Source organism: Gymnodraco acuticeps, unplaced genomic scaffold (assembly GCF_902827175.1).
Source record: "Gymnodraco acuticeps unplaced genomic scaffold, fGymAcu1.1, whole genome shotgun sequence".
NCBI classification, from domain to species: domain Eukaryota; kingdom Metazoa; phylum Chordata; class Actinopteri; order Perciformes; family Bathydraconidae; genus Gymnodraco; species Gymnodraco acuticeps.
Window position 1 is genome coordinate 5,821,183 of NW_022992250.1, and position 19,517 is coordinate 5,840,699.

The following is a 19,517-nucleotide window of genomic DNA, read 5'->3' on the forward strand; positions in this document are numbered from 1 at the left end:
AACAGTAGCTGTAACAGTATGAATTATAGTTGAAATATAGCCAGTGATGCATGACGTCCACTTTAGTGGACAGGTGATTAATCATAATTTCCTGCAAACATAAAATCAATACTTTGACAATTTATGAATTATATGATTCCTTAGTTGTTACTTGATGTCACCAACATTGTTATACCTGCAGGGGGCGCCTTCCATAAAAGGATTGGCAAGATATCGACGAGTGATTCGGTCCATCTGGCTTTCTGTCGTCCATCTTGGTTTAGAGAAATGTATCATGCACTGACTTTCCACTGAGTGGCAGTGTATGGGATGATGCTATAGGCAGGGGTGCACATAACTTTTTTGCCCTGGTTCTCAAAGGAGCACCTGGAGATGTTGCTTGGTGCTCATTCTTAAAATGAAATAAATAAACCGGTCTTTATTTGTCAGACACACGGCACAGAACACACAGAGGTGAACACAGAACACACATGCAGAGCAGTGCTGGAATTGGGCCGGTACTCACCGGTACGCAGTACCGGCACTTCTGGTTCTAACCCATGGAGTACCGGCACTTCTTGCTCAGTACCGGCATGCTGGCGGTACTCCGGTACTCATGCACCGTGCCAGTACTCAACACTCTCCCGCCGTTCTTATTATACATCCATATATATATATACAGCCGCCCGGTACTCAGTAGATGCGTCATGAGGTGCCGAACGGACATTCTCATCGCTCTAACCGCTGGAGTTTCACAGCGGCTGTCAGCTGTTTACTCCTGTCATTCAAACAGAACGTGCTGGAGAGGGGGCGGGGCTTATCTTCTCCATGTAAATACTGTGGTGGAAACGACTATGTCAAAATTAACCTATTTGACCGTGATTTAATAGTAATACACGTTTCAAAATAATAATAATAATAATAATAATGCCGAAGTAACAACATACTGAAAACTGTTAGTAAAACCATGTTTTAATGCTTTACAATTTACATACCTAGATGCACGTGTGTTGTGTTTATGCAGTGCAACTCCCACCCAGTGGGTGGCTATGTAGAGTGATAGAACAGAGCAGGCACGCCCCCGAGAGAAGGAAAGCAAGTCACGTCACAAATTAGCATTTCTAAAATGTTAGCGTGGATTAATAAAAGTGCAAAAAGACAGCGGTTGTCGCCGGAAGAAACTTCAAATACAGAGAATTCTGTGCCTGTGTTGGAAATTGTGTCTGATGGGGAGCTTTCTTTGGTTGATCCCCCTGCTCCAAGTTCTAGTGCATTAGCATTAGCACTAGCTCCGCCGCCTCCTCCAGAGCCTCTAACATTAGCTGCTGCTGGCGCAACTGCCACCACCAACACCGGGCAAAGCGATGCACCTGACTGCTGGACAACGGACCAGGTGCAATATTTTTGCAAGACCAATGCATGGCTCCTTCTTAAAGATAAGAAGCTAGGATGTCGGATATGCAGAGATGTCAAATCTTTGGGAATACACACTGGACAAGGACTGAAACTGTCAACTGAATGGGGTGAGTGTGCAGTGTCTCATTTCGGTGTTGACAAGGGCAAACAACAAGCTAGCCTGAGAAAAAAAAATCAAAGAACATAAAGAATCACAAGCCCATGTAAAAGCTGCTGACATCCTTACATCTGCTTCACGTGAAACTATTCAACATCAAGTGCAGTCTATGCATAAATCTGAATTAGACACCACTATCAGAGTTTTTCGAACGGCATATAAAATTGGCAAACATAGCCGGCCATTCACAGACATGCCAATTGATTTGAATGTACAGAAACTGAATGGGCTGAACGTGGGCAGGGTTTTGCACTCCAATAAAACCTGTGGCGAAATCATCGACCACATAGCTCATGAGCTGAAGAAAAAAATGGCAAAAGACATTACAGAAAACCAAAGAAAACTCTGTGTTTTGGTCGATGAATCTACCACTATTAGTGGTAAAACGGTGCTTGTTGTGTGTCTACGCTCAGCATTAGCTGATGCTGAGCCCGAAACGTTTTTTTGGGAGCTGATCGAGTTGGATGGAACAACGGCTGATGACATCACAAAGGCGTTAATGGAGTGTCTTGGAAGAGATTTTAACGAGGACTTTTTTGGTCAGTGTTTCGTTTCTTTTGCATGTGATGGGGCTTCAGTCATGCTAGGGAAGAGAACAGGCATTGCTACCCAGTTGTGTAGTAAATTCCCAAGCCTGTTTGTGTGGCACTGCTATGGCCGGGAGGCCCGGGACAATCAGCTAACCCAGAACATGAAAGTTATCCATCCTGGAAGTTGGCCTGAAGAGGAGTTAGACGTACAGTATGGGGACGTAGAGGTGCTACGTTTGTGCGAAGTGCTGAAAGTGGACAGAAGAGAGACTGTTCAGGGCTTTCGCGAATACAAGGAAACCAGGGCATCCCGTACACCTGCTGCCATGGAGCCTCTACTGAAAGCAGTCCGAACCATCGCTGTCTCCACTAGTGAGTGTGAGCGGGCATTCAGCTGCATGAACGATATCCTTACTGCAAAAAGGAATGCTCTCTCTGTCAGCCGACTGTCCAGCCTGGTTTTCATTAAATGTAATGGACCATCACTAGGACAGTTCAATCCGGAACAGTATGTGAGGTCCTGGCTGGCAAAGGGAAGGAGAAGTGCTGATGAAAGAGCCTGTCCAGCTCCAGCCCCTGATACTGATGTCCCCAAGGCCTTCTGGAGCCTTTTCTAACAATGTGAAGTATATTGCAAAGCAGCTCACCCAGTGAGAAGACTTTTGGCATAATGTGCCGATTTGTACAGATCCTGGAGATAGAAGGACTTCAGACCAACCAGGGAGTTATCTGATCAGCTTGGTGTTCAATGTAACTCTTTACCATGGCTCAGACTTTGTTACTTGCAGTTACAGTTTCTCATTTTAGATTGTGCAAATTTTGCATTTGTTTTTTTACATGTTCTTTGTTCATGCTCTTTATCATTTTTCTGAGTTGGAAAGTTAGATTGCATCATAGTTTACTTTATACATATTTGTATTCTTCAGTGGTGAAGTATATTGCAAAGCAGCTCAGCCATGTGAGAAGACTTGGCACTTTTTCGTTTTCTGAGTTGGAAAGTTAGATTGCATTCAAAATGTACAGAAATACTTAATTTTGTTAAAGCTTTTTATAAAAAATGCTTCTGACCAGAGCTTTGTTTCCTTGTCATTAATGTTGAACACCACCAGAGGGGCTCTCACCTGAAAGGTCTCTGCTTCATGTGTCTTCAGCAGAAGATCTAGACTTTGATTGCTATATTTTCAGTTAATATTGACCTTACTGAGCTTTAGCCATATCCGCTGCCTATCATAAAAAATGTTAAGTACAGTGAACCTTTCTAAAATATACAGTAGTAAAGAGACAAACCCACCAGCATTATAGTAGCCAAATTCTTGTTTGTGGGCTGTATATATAAAATTGACTTGAAAAAGTTGCTGATTTTAGAGTACTGGCACCTTTTTCATTCCAATTCAAGCACTGATGCAGAGGCGAACACAAGACAACATTAGCACGACCAGTAATCCTACAAGCTGTCATCACTACCCAGGGCCGCCCCTCCCTACAGGCCAATCACGCAGGCTGCATGGGGCCCCGCCTTGCGCAGGGGGCCCCGCCCAGAGGGCCTCAGCTGCTGTGCGCAGTTCTCCGCACACCCCCCACGAGAGTTATGGCGCGTTTCCACTGCCCTGGGTAGCCCCGTTTAAGCGTCCTTAACCGTCCTCAAGCGGCCAGGCCGGTTTTTGGTGGCGTTTCCATATAGCCTAGTACCGGCCAGCGGGTACTTTTTCCCTCTTTTTCCGGCCTCATAAAATCGTGGTTCCCTCAGACCAGGGCCAGGGCTGAACTAGTGACGTCAACACTCTCGACTGCTGATTGGTCAGAGAGAATCGTCACAAGATTGCGCGCGAGTTCATCCCTAGCGTCGCATATATATTTAGAAACAAGCTTGCAGCATTTTTATAAACAGCATTTTGTAAACGGATGAGCTACAAAAATGGCTACGTCTAATAAGAAAAGCACACCGTGGTCGACCGAGGAGGTGACGACGTTCCTACATCTCATTGGGGATGATCAAATCCAGCGGGAGCTCGACGGAACAACTCAAAATGTGAACAAAAACAAAGCCGATCGCCCCGCCTACACTGCGTTGCTACCCCAGGTCCTAAACTGTAATGGAAATGCGCCACGGCCTGGGCCGGCCAGCGAGGCAGCCCGAGGCCAGAGCGAGGACGCTTAGGGACGCTTAAACGGGGCTACCCCGCTGCAGTGGAAACGCGCCATTAGAGTGAGAGGTGAGAAGGGGAGCACGTCTGTAACCCGACACCGTTGCAATGAATTGACATCTGACCAATCACGGCTTTGATACGGCCACTAGTGCAGGTGAAGAGATGTAGGTGAAAAGACAGTTTCAGTCCGGCACAAGGAAGAGGGGGAAAAAACAAAACATGAAGAAACTAGAGCATCACTCGAAGGTGGGTTATTGTATGAGTCAAATGTACAACTTGCGAATGTTGTATAAGTCAAATTGCCAATTGCCATATTAAAACATCAGCTGCAATTCACGAAATGAAGAAGGCAGTCTCTGCAGAGCATACAGGCTAATGGAGATGCAGTTATTTCCAGCATTCTTTATTTACCATTGATTCAAGTATGTTATGCCTTTTATCTGCTAATGTACAGGAGGAAGAGTGATACACTGTCTGTCTAGTTGGCTTACATAACAGTTCAAGTTTCCAGCCTAAAAAACATGGAGCATTTTTTCCCCTTTTATTCATTTTTATGTCAATTTGCACATTTCATGGTGATGCTCAGCCTCTCCCCTTAACTCTTGCAGTCATCATCATGTCAACCACAACACAGAGAAATACTGATAGAAATGTGTGTGTAGTTGTTGATACATTGCTGACAGAGATAACTAGAATACAGATTTAAGAAATATCAGTTTTTGAGCATGTCATAAGCATGTTTTGTCTTGACTATATTACAACTAAATTATAATAAAATAATATAGAATTTATATTATTGAATTGATTATGATTATGATTATTATTATTAGTAGAAGTAGTTTATTTGCATTCATTATATTTTAATCTTTTTGAGGCTAGTATTTGGCAGGAAATGCAGATGTACATGCACATTTACCATTTACCTCACTGTATACAAAAGTAACTGTGTTGATACTAATAATAAACAGGAATTATATTTATATAAGTAGCCTACTTTGTTTCCAAAAAAATGTGTTTCACTCCTGTCGGTTGGGGGGGGGGGCCTCATCTCACAATGTCGCTTGGGGCCCCAAGTTGGCCAGGGGCGGCCCTGTCACTACCCTCCTGACTGTTCTCCTCACTGTCTTCCTCTCTCTCAGACATGGTAGCTGATGATGTAGGCCTACTATTTTCTCTCTGGTTGAGTCTGCGATTAGCTGCTTGCAAGTCAACAGCTGGTTTTGGGTTGAAAGTCCAGTTTTAAAAGGATATGTTTGGTTACTGTCCTATAGTATACATTGGAATGATTTCAAACCTGTTTATCCCAATAATTATAAAGGAGTGCCTTGAAAATATGTGTTTACATAAATTGTGACCAAACCGTTTGAACTTAGACTAAAGTGAACTATCTAAACACTCAGAGTCCTTTACCTCACTGAGCTGTAGTTATCAGTCTCTCGGTCTGACTGGAGAGGAATCTCCCTCCACATCATTGTAGAAACATCTTCTTCTTATATCCGCAGCTAGCACCAGATTCTAATAACAACAGCGCCGGTACCGGTGCACCCTCCCTCTCTCCCTCGCTCACTCGCATTTTGTAGTAGCGTAATGTGAAAAAATACCAAGTAAAGTACAAGTACTTCAATTTTTTCTTTGAGTAGTACTTGAATAAATGTACTTATTTAAATGATGCCACTGGTGGCCTGCCAGTTGGACCCCCAAAGGACTAAAATATCTCAACATTGACACAGTTAATTTGAACAATTATGTTGTACAGACATCCATCCATCCATCTATCCATCTTCTCCCGCTTATCCGTGGTCGGGTCGCGGGGGTAGCAGTTCCAGCAGAGAGCCCCAAACTTTCTTTTCCCTGGCCACATCAACCAGCTCTGACTGGGGGATCCCAAGGCGCTCCCAGGCCAGCGAAGAGATATAATCCCTCCACCTGGTCCTAGGTCTACCCCTTGGTCTCTTCCCAGCTGGACGTGCCTGGAGCACCTCCCTAGGGAGGCGCCCAGGTGGCATCCTAACTAGGTGCCCGAACCACCTCAACTGGCTCCTTTCGACGCGAAGGAGGAGCGGTTAAACTCTGAGTCCCTCCCGGATGACTGAACTTCTCACCTTATCCCTAAGGGAGACACCAGCCACCCTGCGGAGAAAACCCATCTCGGCCGCTTGTATCCGCAATCTCGTTATTTCGGTCATGACCCATCCTTCATGACCATAGGTGAGGGTAGGAACGAAAATGGCCCGGTAGACAGAGAGCTTTGCCTTCTGGCTCAGCTCCCTTTTCGTCACAACGGTGCGGTAAAGCGACTGCAGTACCGCTCCCGCTGCTCCGATTCTCTGGCCCATCTCACGCTCCATTGTTCCCTCACTCGAGAACAAGACCTCGAGATACTTGAACTCCTTCACTTGGGGTAAGGACTCATTCCCTACTTGGAGTGGACAGTCCATCGGTTTCCTGCTGAGAACCATGGCCTCAGATTTGGAGGTGCTGATCCTCATCCCAGCCGCTTCACACTCGGTTGCGAACCGATCCAGTGAGTGCTGAAGGTCGCAGACCGATGAAGCCATTAGAACCACATCATCTGCAAAAAGCAGTGGTGCAATCCTTAGTCCACCGAACTGCAGACCCCCTCCCCCACGACTACGCCTCAAAATCCGATCCATGTATATTACAAACAGGATTGGTGACAAAGCGCAGCCCTGGCGGAGGCCAACCCTCACCGGAAATGGGTGCGACTTACTGCAGAGGACCCGGGCACAGCTCTCACTTTGGGAGTACAGAGATTGGATGGCCCTGAGTAGAGACCGCCTCACCCCATACTCCCGCAGCACCTCCCACAGTAACTCCCTGGGAACTCGGTCATACGCCTTCTCCAAGTCTACAAAACACATGTAGACCGGATAAGCGTACTCCCAGGCCCCCTCCAGGATCCTTGCGAGAGTAAAAAGCTGATCCGTCGTTCCACGACCAGGACGGAATCCGCATTGTTCCTCCTCAATCTGAGGTTCGACAATCGGCCTGACCCTCCTTTCGAGTACCTTAGAGTAAACTTTCCCGGGTAGGCTGAGTAGTGTGATGCCTCTGTAATTGGCACACACCCTCTGATCCCCCTTTTTGAAAAGGGGAACCACCACCCCGGTCTGCCACTCCTTCGGGAATGTTTCCGACTTCCACGCAATGTTGATGAGACGTGTCAACCATGACAGTCCCTCAACACCCAGAGCCTTCAGCATTTCTGGGCGGATCTCATCCACCCCCGGGGCTTTGCCACTGTGGAGTTGTTTGATGACCTCAGTGACCTCCCCCCTGGAGATTGGTGTTGATCCCCCATCATACTCCAGCTCTGCCTCTAACATAGAGGGCGGAGTTGCCGGGTTCAGGAGTTCCTCAAAGTGTTCCTTCAAACGCCCTAACATTCCATCAGTTGAGGTCAACAACGTCCCATCCTTAATGTACACAGCTTGGATGGTCCCCTGCTTCCCCCTCCTGAGGTGTCGGACAGTTTTCCAGAACAACTTTGGTGCCGCCCGAAAGTCCTTTTCCATGTCTTCTCCGAACTTCTCCCACACCCGCTGCTTTGCCTCGGCCACGGCTGAGGCTGCTGCCCTTTGGGCCCGTCGGTACCTTGCAACTGCCTCGGGAGTCCCCCGGGATAACAAATCCCTGAAGGCCTCCTTCTTCAGTCGCACGGCTTCCCTGACCACCGGTGTCCACCAGGAGGTTCGAGGGTTACCACCCCTTGAGGCACCTAAGACCTTGAGACCACAGCTCCCCGCCGCGGCTTCGGCAATAGAGGCTTTGAACACCGACCACTCTGGTTCAATGTCCCCAACCTCCACAGGAATGCCCGAAAAGCTCCGCCAGAGGTGTGAGTTGAAGGCATCCTGAACTTGGGCCTCCTCCAGACGTTCCCAGTTCACCTGCACTACACATTTGGGCTTACCAGGTATATCCAGAGGCTTCCCCCGCCACTCGACCCAACTCACCACCAGATGGTGATCAGTTGACAACTCCGCCCCTCTCTTTACCCGAGTGTCCAAAACATACGGCCTCAGGTCCGATGATACGATAACAAAATCGATCATGGACCATCTGCCTAGGGTGCTCTGGTACCACGTACACTTATGAGCATCCTTATGTTCGAACATGGTGTTTGTTATGGCCAATCCATGACTAGCACAGAAGTCCAGTAACAAACCACCACTCCGGTTCAGATCAGGGGGGCCGTTCCTCCCAATCACGCCCCTCCAAGTGTCTCCATCATTGCCCACATGTGCGTTGAAGTCTCCCAGCAAGATTAAAGAGTCCCCTTCAGGAGCCCCATACAGGACTCTTTCCAGGGTCTCCAAGAAGGCCGTATACTCCGAACTGCTGTTTGGTGCATAAGCACACACAACAGTCAGAGTCTTCCCCCCCATAACTCGCAGGCGTAGGGAGGCGACCCTCTCGTCCACTGGGGTAAACTCCAACAACAAAGCACCCAACCGGGGACTTGTGAGTATCCCCACACCCGCCCGGCGCCTCACACCTTGAGCAACTCCGGAGAAGAATAGAGTCCACTCCAACCTCTATCCAGAAGTAAAGTTCCAGAGCCGACACTGTGCGTAGAGGTGAGCCCAACCAGAGCCAACTGGTAATGCTCCACCTCCCGCTCAAGCTCCGGCTCCTTCCCCCCCAGAGAGGTGACGTTCCACGTCCCCAAAGCCAGCTTCTGTCGCCCGGGTCTGGTCCGTCAAGACCCTCTGCTTTCACTGCCACCCTTCTGTCAGCGCACCCGACCCCATCGCTGTTTCCCGTAGGTGGTGGGCCCGCGGGACGGAGAAGCGGAGGTGTTGCCCACGTTGCCTTTTCACCAGACGCTCGCCGACGAGTCCTCCTTCTGGGCCTGGCTCCAGAAGGGGACCCCGGGCTTCCTCCGGGCCGGGTATCCTCACTTCTTGGTTTTTCTTTCATGAGGTCTTTTGAACCAATCTTAGTCTGGCCCCTTGCCTGAGACCAATTTGCCATGGGAGACCCTACCAGGAACACAAGGTTCCAGACAACACAGCCCCCAGGTTAATCAGGGCACACAAACCTCTCTACCACGGTAAGGTGCTGGTTCTTCAGAGAGGTATGTACAGACATGAATGGTCTTAAAATCCCTTATCTATTGTGCAAAATTAGCTACTTAAAAAATAATAACCTTTTTGTTTTTAACATTTTGAGTTTAGGCTTTGTGGTGATATTATTATTATACCAAATTTGGGAACCATTACTTTGTGCAAATGTATACACTCGAATAATTTTCAGAAAGGTCAGCTGTATGATCCTATTGTAGAATAAGGGAGAATGTAGTCTTCCTAGCTTTGAATTAAACAGCATTATATTTCAACCTTTTCTATAGAAGAAAGAAAGGAATACCCCAGCTTAGAACCACAATTGACTTCATGCATTTTCCGCTTTGCACCACTGCTTTCATACTTTCATCAAAATCTTCACATCAAGTCACACCAGCCTGCTGAACTACTATGCTGTAAACTAAGGCTGCTGACAGAATATAGCAGGCCTTGTCTTCAGCATAATGATCGGTAATATCATTCATTTTGTAACTATAGCTGCACTAAATTATGTCTCATGCTTTCCCTGCATTACCATACAGAGTCTGAGGTTATTTTATCTACAGCTGAAATCACACTCAGCTTCTATTTCTCAGATCCAGAAAGTATTGTGCAGCATGTGACACGATGCACGGAGTAACCTCATACCTCAGCTATGCAGCACATGGGATTAGGCCAAAAAATCTTTCAGGTTGACCGGAAATGTGAAAGGATTTTCCACATCAAACAGCGGGCCGAGAAACGGTGTTTGTGTATTGTGAAGGAAGGAGAGAGGATGTAGGTGAGGGAGAGGAGGACACAGCGTCATTCACACCTGAGTGTCACCTGATTTCTTAGAGAGGAGTGTGGACCATAGGGTGTGGACACAGAAGACCAGCGATTCTCTGTATGCCCACCTGAGTTAGTGAGGTATAAACTGAAGCATTCAGAAACACAGGGGGAAGGACATTTTGTGTATTGTAAGTTTTGGGAAATGAACTGAACAATGTCAATTCATGAACAAGATCTGTGTGAGGTGAAAAGGAGACAAGTTCTATAAAACACACCATCACTGTATATGTGTGATTTGACCCTTGACATTTTAGTATAATTAGTCAATAATAAAGTTTATAATATAAAAATGCAATTAAACTAAAAAAAAAAAAAAATGTTGTCAAGGAAATGCGTTGTAATTTGGTTTTGTGTTCAGCGTGTAGATGGGTGCCAACTAAAATGACATACATTACTACCACTTCCTTCTTTAATCCGTCACTAGTCTGTAAGTGAACTTTACCATACCCTGTACCTGTGTAGCTTGTGTGATGGCCTTTCATGTTTCATATTCTATTTTTAAGATAAGATAAGATAAGATGGTACTTTATTGATCCCAATTTGGGAAATTGTTTTTGTTGCTGCAGCATAAAAGACAAGGCATTTTACAATAAAACTAAACTAGAAATAAACAAGAAAAGAAAGAAAATAAAATAAAATAGAAAATGTAATTAAATCTGGTTTCCACAGTTTATCACTACTCAAATACAATGAATCATCCTCATCCAACACTGTTGCTATTGAAGAGGAAATATGTTCTGAAGAGCTATTGAGCCCAATTTATGAATGTTTATGTAAAATAAAAGCAAGCAAATAAAACGAATTTTATGTCACCAAGTACATCAATAAAGGAAGTAAAACTTGGATGTAAATCAATCAAAACGTGCTATCATAGAGTTGGATAGATAGATGGATAGATAGATGGATATAGATAGATAGATAGATAGATAGATAGATAGATAGATAGATAGTCATTATGTGTTTCTGAAACTATATTCAATATATTGTGTCATATTGCCACCTAGTGGCTTATTTGCATCTGTAACTCTCCTTTTGCAACAAATAACTCGATGATAATGAGCTCTAAAACTATGAAATAAGCAAGAGGTATATAATATCTCACAAATAAGCCTTTACAAAAGGGAAATGGGAAGGGTTAAAAAACCATAACAATTATACCTCCTGTCTGTTTTCTAACCCTATGGTTCTAACATGTTTAGAGTCAGGGTTAGATCATGTGACCCCGTTTCGACAGTCCATCAATGTTTGGTTTCGATATGTTGCTGTCTTAATGGAAGTCATGTGACGGCCAGCAGTGGTTTGAGTTATGATCGTGATGGTCCATTGTTCGTGGGGAGTAGGAGCCAATGTGGAATACTTCACTGTTAATGTGTGGCAATCATCTCAATCAATGTCTCATCTGCTGACCGTTATTGCTCCAAAATAAGTTGTATATCACGTGATCTCCAATACCTGCTTTTAGATGATCAACCCAAAACACTTGGCATAATAATGATCTGAAATAATCAAAGATGGGAACTAACTAAGTATTATGACAATAATGTATTGTTACATTTGCTCAAATAAAGCATCTGAATAATTCTCCCACCACTGGAAATAATCATGAAAAGCAAATCACACATTTAAAATTGAACACATTTTAATTAGCAGTTTCGATTTATTTTTGTATCATTCAGTGTATGTTTTGAACGTGTTTAAACATTTACATTCTGTTTGTAATGACCCATACACTGTGAGTCTGACACTAGCCTGGGAACTGGTTGTGCATTGGACTGTGTGTTATCCGGTGTTTTGATGTCTCGATCGGAAACGCAACCGACCAGGAAGGAGAAAAAGTAGCCCGAGTTGTCACCTCAGCACATTATAGCTGACTGAAGCCAACACTCCGGCAGCCTCTTACACTTCCACTCAATACACTTCCACTATCCACACAGTGTTTTTATTCCCTCTGATGCACACCAGGAGGCATCGAGCTGTGGAGCAGAGGATGTGCCACAGACTGAAGTCTCAAAAAAATCTGATTGTGTTGCTTATCATCCGTGTTATATTAGCCTTGTGTAACCGAGTCCAGATGTATTTTAGTTTTCACATTTGATAGGGGGAGATCTTAATGACTAGATAACGTTGGAAAAATGAAAGTTAAAGACATCTTAACCCTGATAGAGCTTTTCGTCTAGGCTAAATGGGCACATTAATGGGTCACCGGGGATCAAACAGACACCTATTAGCCGGACAGTCGTTAGGAGGTTTGTATCACATCAAAGGCACGCGTTTGTAAGTCTTGCAAATATCCACTGAGATGAGCAGGAGGGTGTCTGTGTGTGTGTGTGGGGGGGGGGGGAGCTCGTTTTTGTCTGTCAGGCTGAGTATAAAAGTCGCTGGTGTCCTGTGTCTTCATCAGTGTCGAGGAGAGACCTTGAGGAATATGTATTGCCTCGTGTTTAAACTCAAGAGAGGAAAATGGCATTCGAATTGGATTTTACTGGCTGCAATGCTTCTGATATCAACACCTTTTTCTCGGGACATTATTGGCCTGCTTCATGCCTGGACATGAACAACAACGATGATTACGCACAAGACTCCAGCAGAGGTGATCTGACCCTTAAAAAACTAGACAAGGCAAACCTTTTAGTTTCAAGATATGGACGTTTGCCTTAATATCTTTACTTTCACGCACTTCCTTAAGTTGCTCTATCCATTTACAAATATTTGTTCTATAATTGCAGCCTGTTTCATTCATATTGAACGTTTCAGAAAAGCTTATTTAAACTGTATATTTTCCTTTTCTCAATCTAGTGCACCATGACGCTGCTCAAAGGACACGCTCGGACACCCACCGTCGCCGAAAGCGTACCACCTTCAGTAAGGCCCAGCTGAGCGAGTTGGAAAGGGCCTTCTCTGTCACACAGTACCCGGACATTAAAATGAAGGAGTCTCTTGCATCCTTAACCGGGCTCCCGGAGTCTAAAATTCAGGTATGACACGAGTTTCACAGACTTCTCATGCGTAATGTTGGATATGCCCCCAGTATGACATACAAACAGGTGGGAGGAGTACTCCTATCTTGCACTTTAGAAGAATTAGAACTACAAACGTGTAGGAACACTGTTACAAGTAAAAGTCCTGAATTTATGTTACTAAAGTCAAATAACAAAAATATTTATCAAAATGTACTTAAAGAGCCACAATTAAAAGTACTCCTTATCCTTGTACATGGATTGTAGGATTTTACATCCACTAACATCAGCCTGTCTGTAGACCTGACCGCTGTAAATACAACTTGCAGCCTTATTATATTGAAGTTGGGGCATTTTCATGACATCTTTTATCTCGGACCACTCTTTGATGAATAATGAGTTAAAAATGACACCAGCGTATTTGAAAATATTTGTGTGCGTGTGCGTGTGTGTGCTGGACATGTGATCTTTCATATTTTTCTGAATTGGCCTACTTCAGAATTATATATATTAAATGTTTTGATTTTAATTATTGATACATTTAAGTGTTATCAAAGCTGGTAAACATGGAGCTGGTCACTTTGTATGCTGCAGGCCATGGTAGCTTGTGGATTTATTCAAGGTGTACCTAAAGACTTATTTAGTGTTTTTTTTTAAATATGCTACATCATTATGGTACTTAAATGTGGTGGAGTAAAAGTACACTATTTCTTAATTGTAGGGTCGCAGTACAAAGTAACAAAACATTGAAAATACTCAAAGCAAAGTGCAACTCCCTCACAATTGTACTTGAGTATAGCTACTTAGTTATTTTACACCACTGCATAACAATAACCACATTTCATTCTCTTCAACAGGTCTGGTTTCAAAATCGACGAGCTCGCTATTTCAAAAGCAAAAAATCCTCCAGAGAGATCCCCATGCCCTCGTCAGACTTCCTCCACCAGTTCTCCTATACACCTTCTCCCAGTCCACCCTTCCCACAGTTTGCTCCTGTTTTCCCTCATTACCCCAGCCTGACGTCCCCACCAGGCTACCCTGCTCCCAGTCTACCTCAGTCCACCAGGCTCTCCACCATCCAGGGGGTGCCCGCACCTACATCGCCCTGTGCCGCCGACCAAGCTGCACCGTGCTTCCCTCATGGACTGCGAGTCACCCAAGACTACCAAACCCCTGACTTTACCGATTACTGCCCATTGTTCCCACACAGTGGACTCATTGAATGGGATTTGACGGAGGAGTTTGAGGCTTTCCTCAGGGAAGCACAGGTATCCCAGCCTGTTGGGAGTCGCTGCACTGAATTGGGACATCCGGAACCCAGGGAGAGCATGCCGAGCCAGCAGAGCTTCTCCATCACCGACGTGTCCACAAATGACCTCTCCACAAATGACCTCTCCAGTATGTGCTTTCCAGAGCTGGACAACTTCAATCTGTCGGAATTGGACATTTGTGCTGCAATGATCGATTATATTTTGGGTTGACTGATGAAATGAGTTGTACATTGAAATAGGCTACGTATTTAAAAAACAAATTGTAAAAATTGTAGTGAGTTTATAGAGTATTTATGGTGAGATTGCCCTGAAGAAAGTGTGAATTAAATGTATAGAAATGTTCAGATAACCCTATTTACACATTGTGGATTATTTCATGAGCTTTACGAATAAAACAAATGTTATATTTACCCTACTGATATGTGGGTGCTTATTTATAGTGCCTTCTGCCGGGCCCGCCGTGATGTGGAGTCGTGGCTTAGATGGTTAAAGCGCCTGTCTAATAAACAGGAGATCCAGGATTCCAATCCCAATGGGGCCTTTTTGATACCGGTATTCATAAAATTATAAAAAATACCAGTAAAACAACACGAGAAAACAAGGAAATGTTTGACTCAAACACTTACAGCGGTTTCATGTATTGTAGTAACATGGGCTTGCAGTAACATAAAGGACACATGTGTCACATTTGAAACCGGAAGTGATTTCCTCCTTGATTATCAGGTTTGATTATGTATCCAAACAGAGTGATACAAAATATTTACTAATTATGTTTTGTGCATTACATACGAAGACAGAAGAAAAATTATATTGGCCTACAAATATTCAAAACTATTTGTTTTAAATTGAATTATTTATTTAATTTAAAGGTCCCATGTCAAGGCCATTTCTACTGATCATAATTCCATTGTTGAGGTATACTAAAATAGATTTATACTGTGCAATTTTCCAAACTCACATTGGTTTCTCATACAGCATCTCTGTATAGTGTGTGTATTCACTCTCTGTCCTAAACGGCTTGTTGGAGCTCCTGCCCCCCCTCCCTGTGAGCCCAGTGGCCGTCTGCGAGACAGCGAAACCCAGCCCGAAACACACACACCCGCAGCCTGGCTGGGAGTTTGTGTGTGTGCTCAGGCTGAGTTCCGCGGTGTCTCGCCGACCCCACACCAGTGAGCCAGCTCACACTGTCCAGCTCCTCGCAGCAGCGAGCCTTCGCCACGTCCCGCCGAGTGTATGTGTGTGAGGAAGTCCGCGGATTGTTCCAAACGACCAATCTGCGGAGTCGTTACGTTACGTCACTATACCCAAATACGTCACTATACCCAAGAAGTAAACAATGGAAAAAGAGAAATCTCCAACGAGGCGTTCTGGGGCAGCATAGACAGGTATTTTCTGTGTTAGAGTTTTACTCGCTATAGGGTGTACTTTGAGGGTTTGTGACTCTGCAGACTGTTTACATGCATAAAAAGCTACATAACACACAAGGGGACGGGTAATAACCAGAAAAGCATGACATGGGACCTTTAAATTCTCGCCTGCCTTGTGATCCTTAGTCCAGCAGAGGGTGCAACAACTGCCTTCACAGGAGAATAAGGTCAGCAAAGGGTCACAGTCACAGTAGGCCAACAACAATCTTTTACTGTTGTAGAGATATTGATGAATATAATAATGATATAATATGAATAGTATAGACAGGGTTCAGAATGTGAATGAATAGTTGTTTGAGAGAGGCTTTCACTTGCATTTACCAGTATGACCATTTTTGTTGGCCGTTTGAGGGAAATTCATTTGTTGGGTTAAATTCAGAATTTGATTATATCTAGCCAGAGAATGCTACCGGTGTGTGTTTGTACAAAAAACAATAATAAAGCACTCACATAACTGGAATCTCAAGTTTTTTTAATCATGCAGAATTTCAGCCTAGTTGCTTGAACATAGAGGAGACATCTATGGGTGCATTTAACACTAACTTAATGCATTAAGAATAAAAAGAACACAAGCTATTATATGTTCACTTATTAATTACTGTAATTAAGACTTGTCACTAAGGTGTGCTTAAAACACAGAGTGAAATTCTCCTCATTGACTTAGTTGGTCTATCTCTTCTCTGCTCTCGATGCATCAGGTGTCTCTTCACTCTTGCAGCCCAGCCAGTATTTCGCAATGGATCGTGGGTAAGGAGGGCTGGCAGAGTCCACAAGTTTTGTCTGCAGGTCCACTCTGTAGTATTTATCTGTCATCATAAAAAGAAAAGAAACAACGCAAATCAAGTCGTTTAGTTAATCTTTTTCATTATTGTAAATGTTTTTACTGGAATTTTATGCACACCATTTTCTGAAACTGAACTTTCACCTCAAGTATCATACCTCTCTTGAAGAAATAAACATTTTGAACAGGGGTGCTTTTGTCCTTCTGTGTGGTGCTCTCCTCAAAAATATCGCTGACATCGCTGTAGTCAAACAAATCATCTAATCCCCAGAAATCATCAAACAACGCTTGGCGACTCAGCCTTCTTCGCTTCTTGCTGGGCCTCCTCCTCCTGCTGCTGCGCCTCCTTGCTGGTGGAGGTGTAGGCACGGGACTGATGTACACTCGTCCCACCATGACAGCATCTACAGGGGCCCTGATGCCCTGCCAGTCCCTGCTGGTGTAACGAGGGCCTGTGTGAGGACTGCTGACTGTAAGAGGAGGAGAAATTGGAGATTTAGAAACAGTTTGATCCCACAGGCTATGAGACGCTTGATCTCTGCAAAGGGCCTTCATAGCCTATAGCATTCATATGTTTGCTTCTCACAATTTACTTATTACTTTATTTCATTTTACATTCTGTTCATGTTTATTTTATTCTATCTACATATATATTCTCCTGCATTTACTTGTTCACATAAATAATACTCTGCTACATTTAGCTTATTGTATTTTCTTATATAGTTGACTTTATCTGCATGACTTGCACATTGGTCTTGCAACACAATCTTGCACTATTTTATTTCTGCTGTTTCTTCTTGCACTATTTTATTGTTTTATGTCTTATATATATTGAAGTTGCATTGTTGGAGGAGCCAAGACTTAAGATAATCATTGCCATATCCACACTGTAGCTACTGTGCATATGACAATAACGTCTTTGAATCTTTGAATGTTTGTGAAACCCAAGGGTTTTCCTTACAGGAGCTTCCAAAGAGCTCTAAGAATAAATCCTCCAATGTCTGATCGCAGAAGAGGTCGGTGTATCGTGAGAACAGCACAGACGGAGAGGACCTGCTCATCTGGACGCACTCCTCATGGGAAGGCTGGTGCTTGAACTCATACTGGTAATACTTGTCCCCTAATAAAAGAAAACAACACATTTTGACATGTAGGAAAACATGAGCGTGAAGAATACAATTGAAAGTGTGAAGAATGGTCTTCAGAATCATCCATTTTATTATTTATACTATATTAATTCATTTTCATTACTGATACATCATTCACTTTACGATACGGCAGCTGGTAACTACGAGACTATTTTTAACTTCTATATGGCTGCTTGTTTTTTTTTCGTAGAAAATATTAAAACTACTGAATGAGAGGACTGCATTCATTCATTGATCATGTATCAACCCATAAACATCTAAACTGGGCAAAATGGGCTTTTAAATGCTGAAAAATATCTCACATCCCTTCAGAAATACCTTTGAAAAAGTAGGTTTTCTCTTTGCCACGGTGACTCGGTGCTGGTATGGCAAACGCAGCATCAACGTCATCTGGTATGGCATTAAAGCCGACTGAAATGTCCCGAGGATAGTCGTCATCCAAGACATCACCGTCAAACCTCCAGTACTTGTTCCCCTGAGGGAGCATAAGTAATAAACACAAAGCAGTTAGAATAATAAAAGGGAACAATATGTTTAAAACGTGTTATGGTTGGCCCTCCATGTCCTTTACCTGATAGAAAGTCAAGTCAAATATCTACCTTGAAGATGTAGGATTTTCCCTGGCAGTTGATGCGTGTGAATGCAGCGTCTATGGGTCCTGACATCCCCCACACATCCTCAATGAGTTTTGGGTACCCAGGAAGAACGGACGTATCATCCAACTCGAAGAAATATTCACCTATGAGTGAAAGTATAGACTTTGAATCAGTCCCATTTAAAAAAGTTATAATATGCAGCATTTTACACAAAAAAACAATGTATAAACAACTCTTTATCTCCTTCTCTGCTCCGTCTCTCAATGAGGCGGGTCCAGCGTTGTATTCTGTGTTTTTACAGATACCAACAAAGCTACCCACTATACTTTTAACAAGGATAATCCACAAATGATCAACACTGAATATAAATAAAAAATATCTGCACTGTTTAGTACATGTCAGGGTACTGACGTCAAGATTTAGGACTGTACAAACTCTTTTGGAGCACCAGATTTACCTCTAAATGCATATATCGATCCATTCTTCAGCTGCAGAAAAGCATCAAAAGGTTCACCGCTGCAGACAGCTGGGTCAGGGTCTACAGGTGGAGTGGGCCCTTGTGTGGTCTGGGGTCCTTGTGTGGTAGGGGGCTGGGGATAGGCAGTGGTGGTTTCTGCGATTGTGTTGAAAGTTGGTGGTAGGTCTTTTGGTGTGCTCTCGATCATAGTCGTCGTCACTGTTTCTGTTACTCCATCTGTTTCTTCGAAAGTATCGCCACGAGCAACTGAGGGCAGAACAAACACAAGTTCAGTCACAGGACTTTCAGTAGAAATTACATAAGAGAACTTAATCAAATTATAACAAGTGTATTGTTTATATTGAACTAACCTTTTTTAGGGCAGATATTGTCAAAGTCTCCACAGCAGCTTCCATAGTACACACACATGGAGTCACACTGACATTTTGTCATCGGGTTGAAGATGCCACAGCGACCAACACAGGACTCTGCAAAAAAGCAGGTTGTTTGTTTACATTTTAAATTACTTGTGTTGATATAGAGAGGAGGAATGACTCAGATCCTTTATGTAAAAGTACCTTGATGCAATGCAAAATACTGCATTACAAACATATGGCAAATCCATTGTTTCATATTTCACTGATGTATCAATGCATACCGTAAGAAGCCTTTCACTGTTGTAACAGGTTGAGAAGTAACTTGTTTCAATGTCTTTATTAACAGGCAATAGGTA

General features: G+C 43.7%; 2 protein-coding genes across 2 annotated transcripts in view; one reads left to right on the forward strand and one right to left on the reverse strand.

The window, feature by feature from the left end:
• The first annotated feature begins 12,514 nt into the window (after window positions 1-12,514).
• On the forward strand, window positions 12,515-14,785 carry LOC117540241 (homeobox protein orthopedia-like). Its single transcript, XM_034206827.1, has 3 exons — window positions 12,515-12,737; window positions 12,944-13,122; window positions 13,962-14,785. The coding sequence occupies exons 1-3, from the start codon at window positions 12,608-12,610 to the stop codon at window positions 14,583-14,585; spliced, it is 933 nt and encodes a 310-aa protein (XP_034062718.1). The 5' UTR covers window positions 12,515-12,607; the 3' UTR covers window positions 14,586-14,785.
• A 1,472-nt stretch (window positions 14,786-16,257) lies between these two features.
• The window catches only part of vtnb (vitronectin b), a 4,456-nt gene continuing 1,196 nt past the window's right edge, over window positions 16,258-19,517 (reverse strand). Inside the window, exons 2-8 of the mRNA XM_034206460.1 lie at window positions 19,156-19,272; window positions 18,785-19,051; window positions 18,331-18,470; window positions 18,050-18,206; window positions 17,545-17,703; window positions 16,742-17,053; window positions 16,258-16,608 (exon numbers count right to left, since the gene is read on the reverse strand). Of these exons, the coding sequence (XP_034062351.1) occupies window positions 16,472-16,608; window positions 16,742-17,053; window positions 17,545-17,703; window positions 18,050-18,206; window positions 18,331-18,470; window positions 18,785-19,051; window positions 19,156-19,272 (1,289 nt within the window). The 3' untranslated portion in view covers window positions 16,258-16,471. The remainder of the gene's footprint in view (window positions 16,609-16,741; window positions 17,054-17,544; window positions 17,704-18,049; window positions 18,207-18,330; window positions 18,471-18,784; window positions 19,052-19,155; window positions 19,273-19,517) is intronic.

Coding starts and splice junctions, on each gene's coding strand:
- LOC117540241 (XM_034206827.1), top strand. CDS start 12,608: ATGGCATTCGAATTGGATTTTACTGGCTGCAATGCTTCTGATATCAAC. Junction 12,738..12,943: donor CGCACAAGACTCCAGCAGAG/GTGATCTGACCC, acceptor TTCTCAATCTAG/TGCACCATGACGCTGCTCAA. Junction 13,123..13,961: donor TCCCGGAGTCTAAAATTCAG/GTATGACACGAG, acceptor TCTCTTCAACAG/GTCTGGTTTCAAAATCGACG.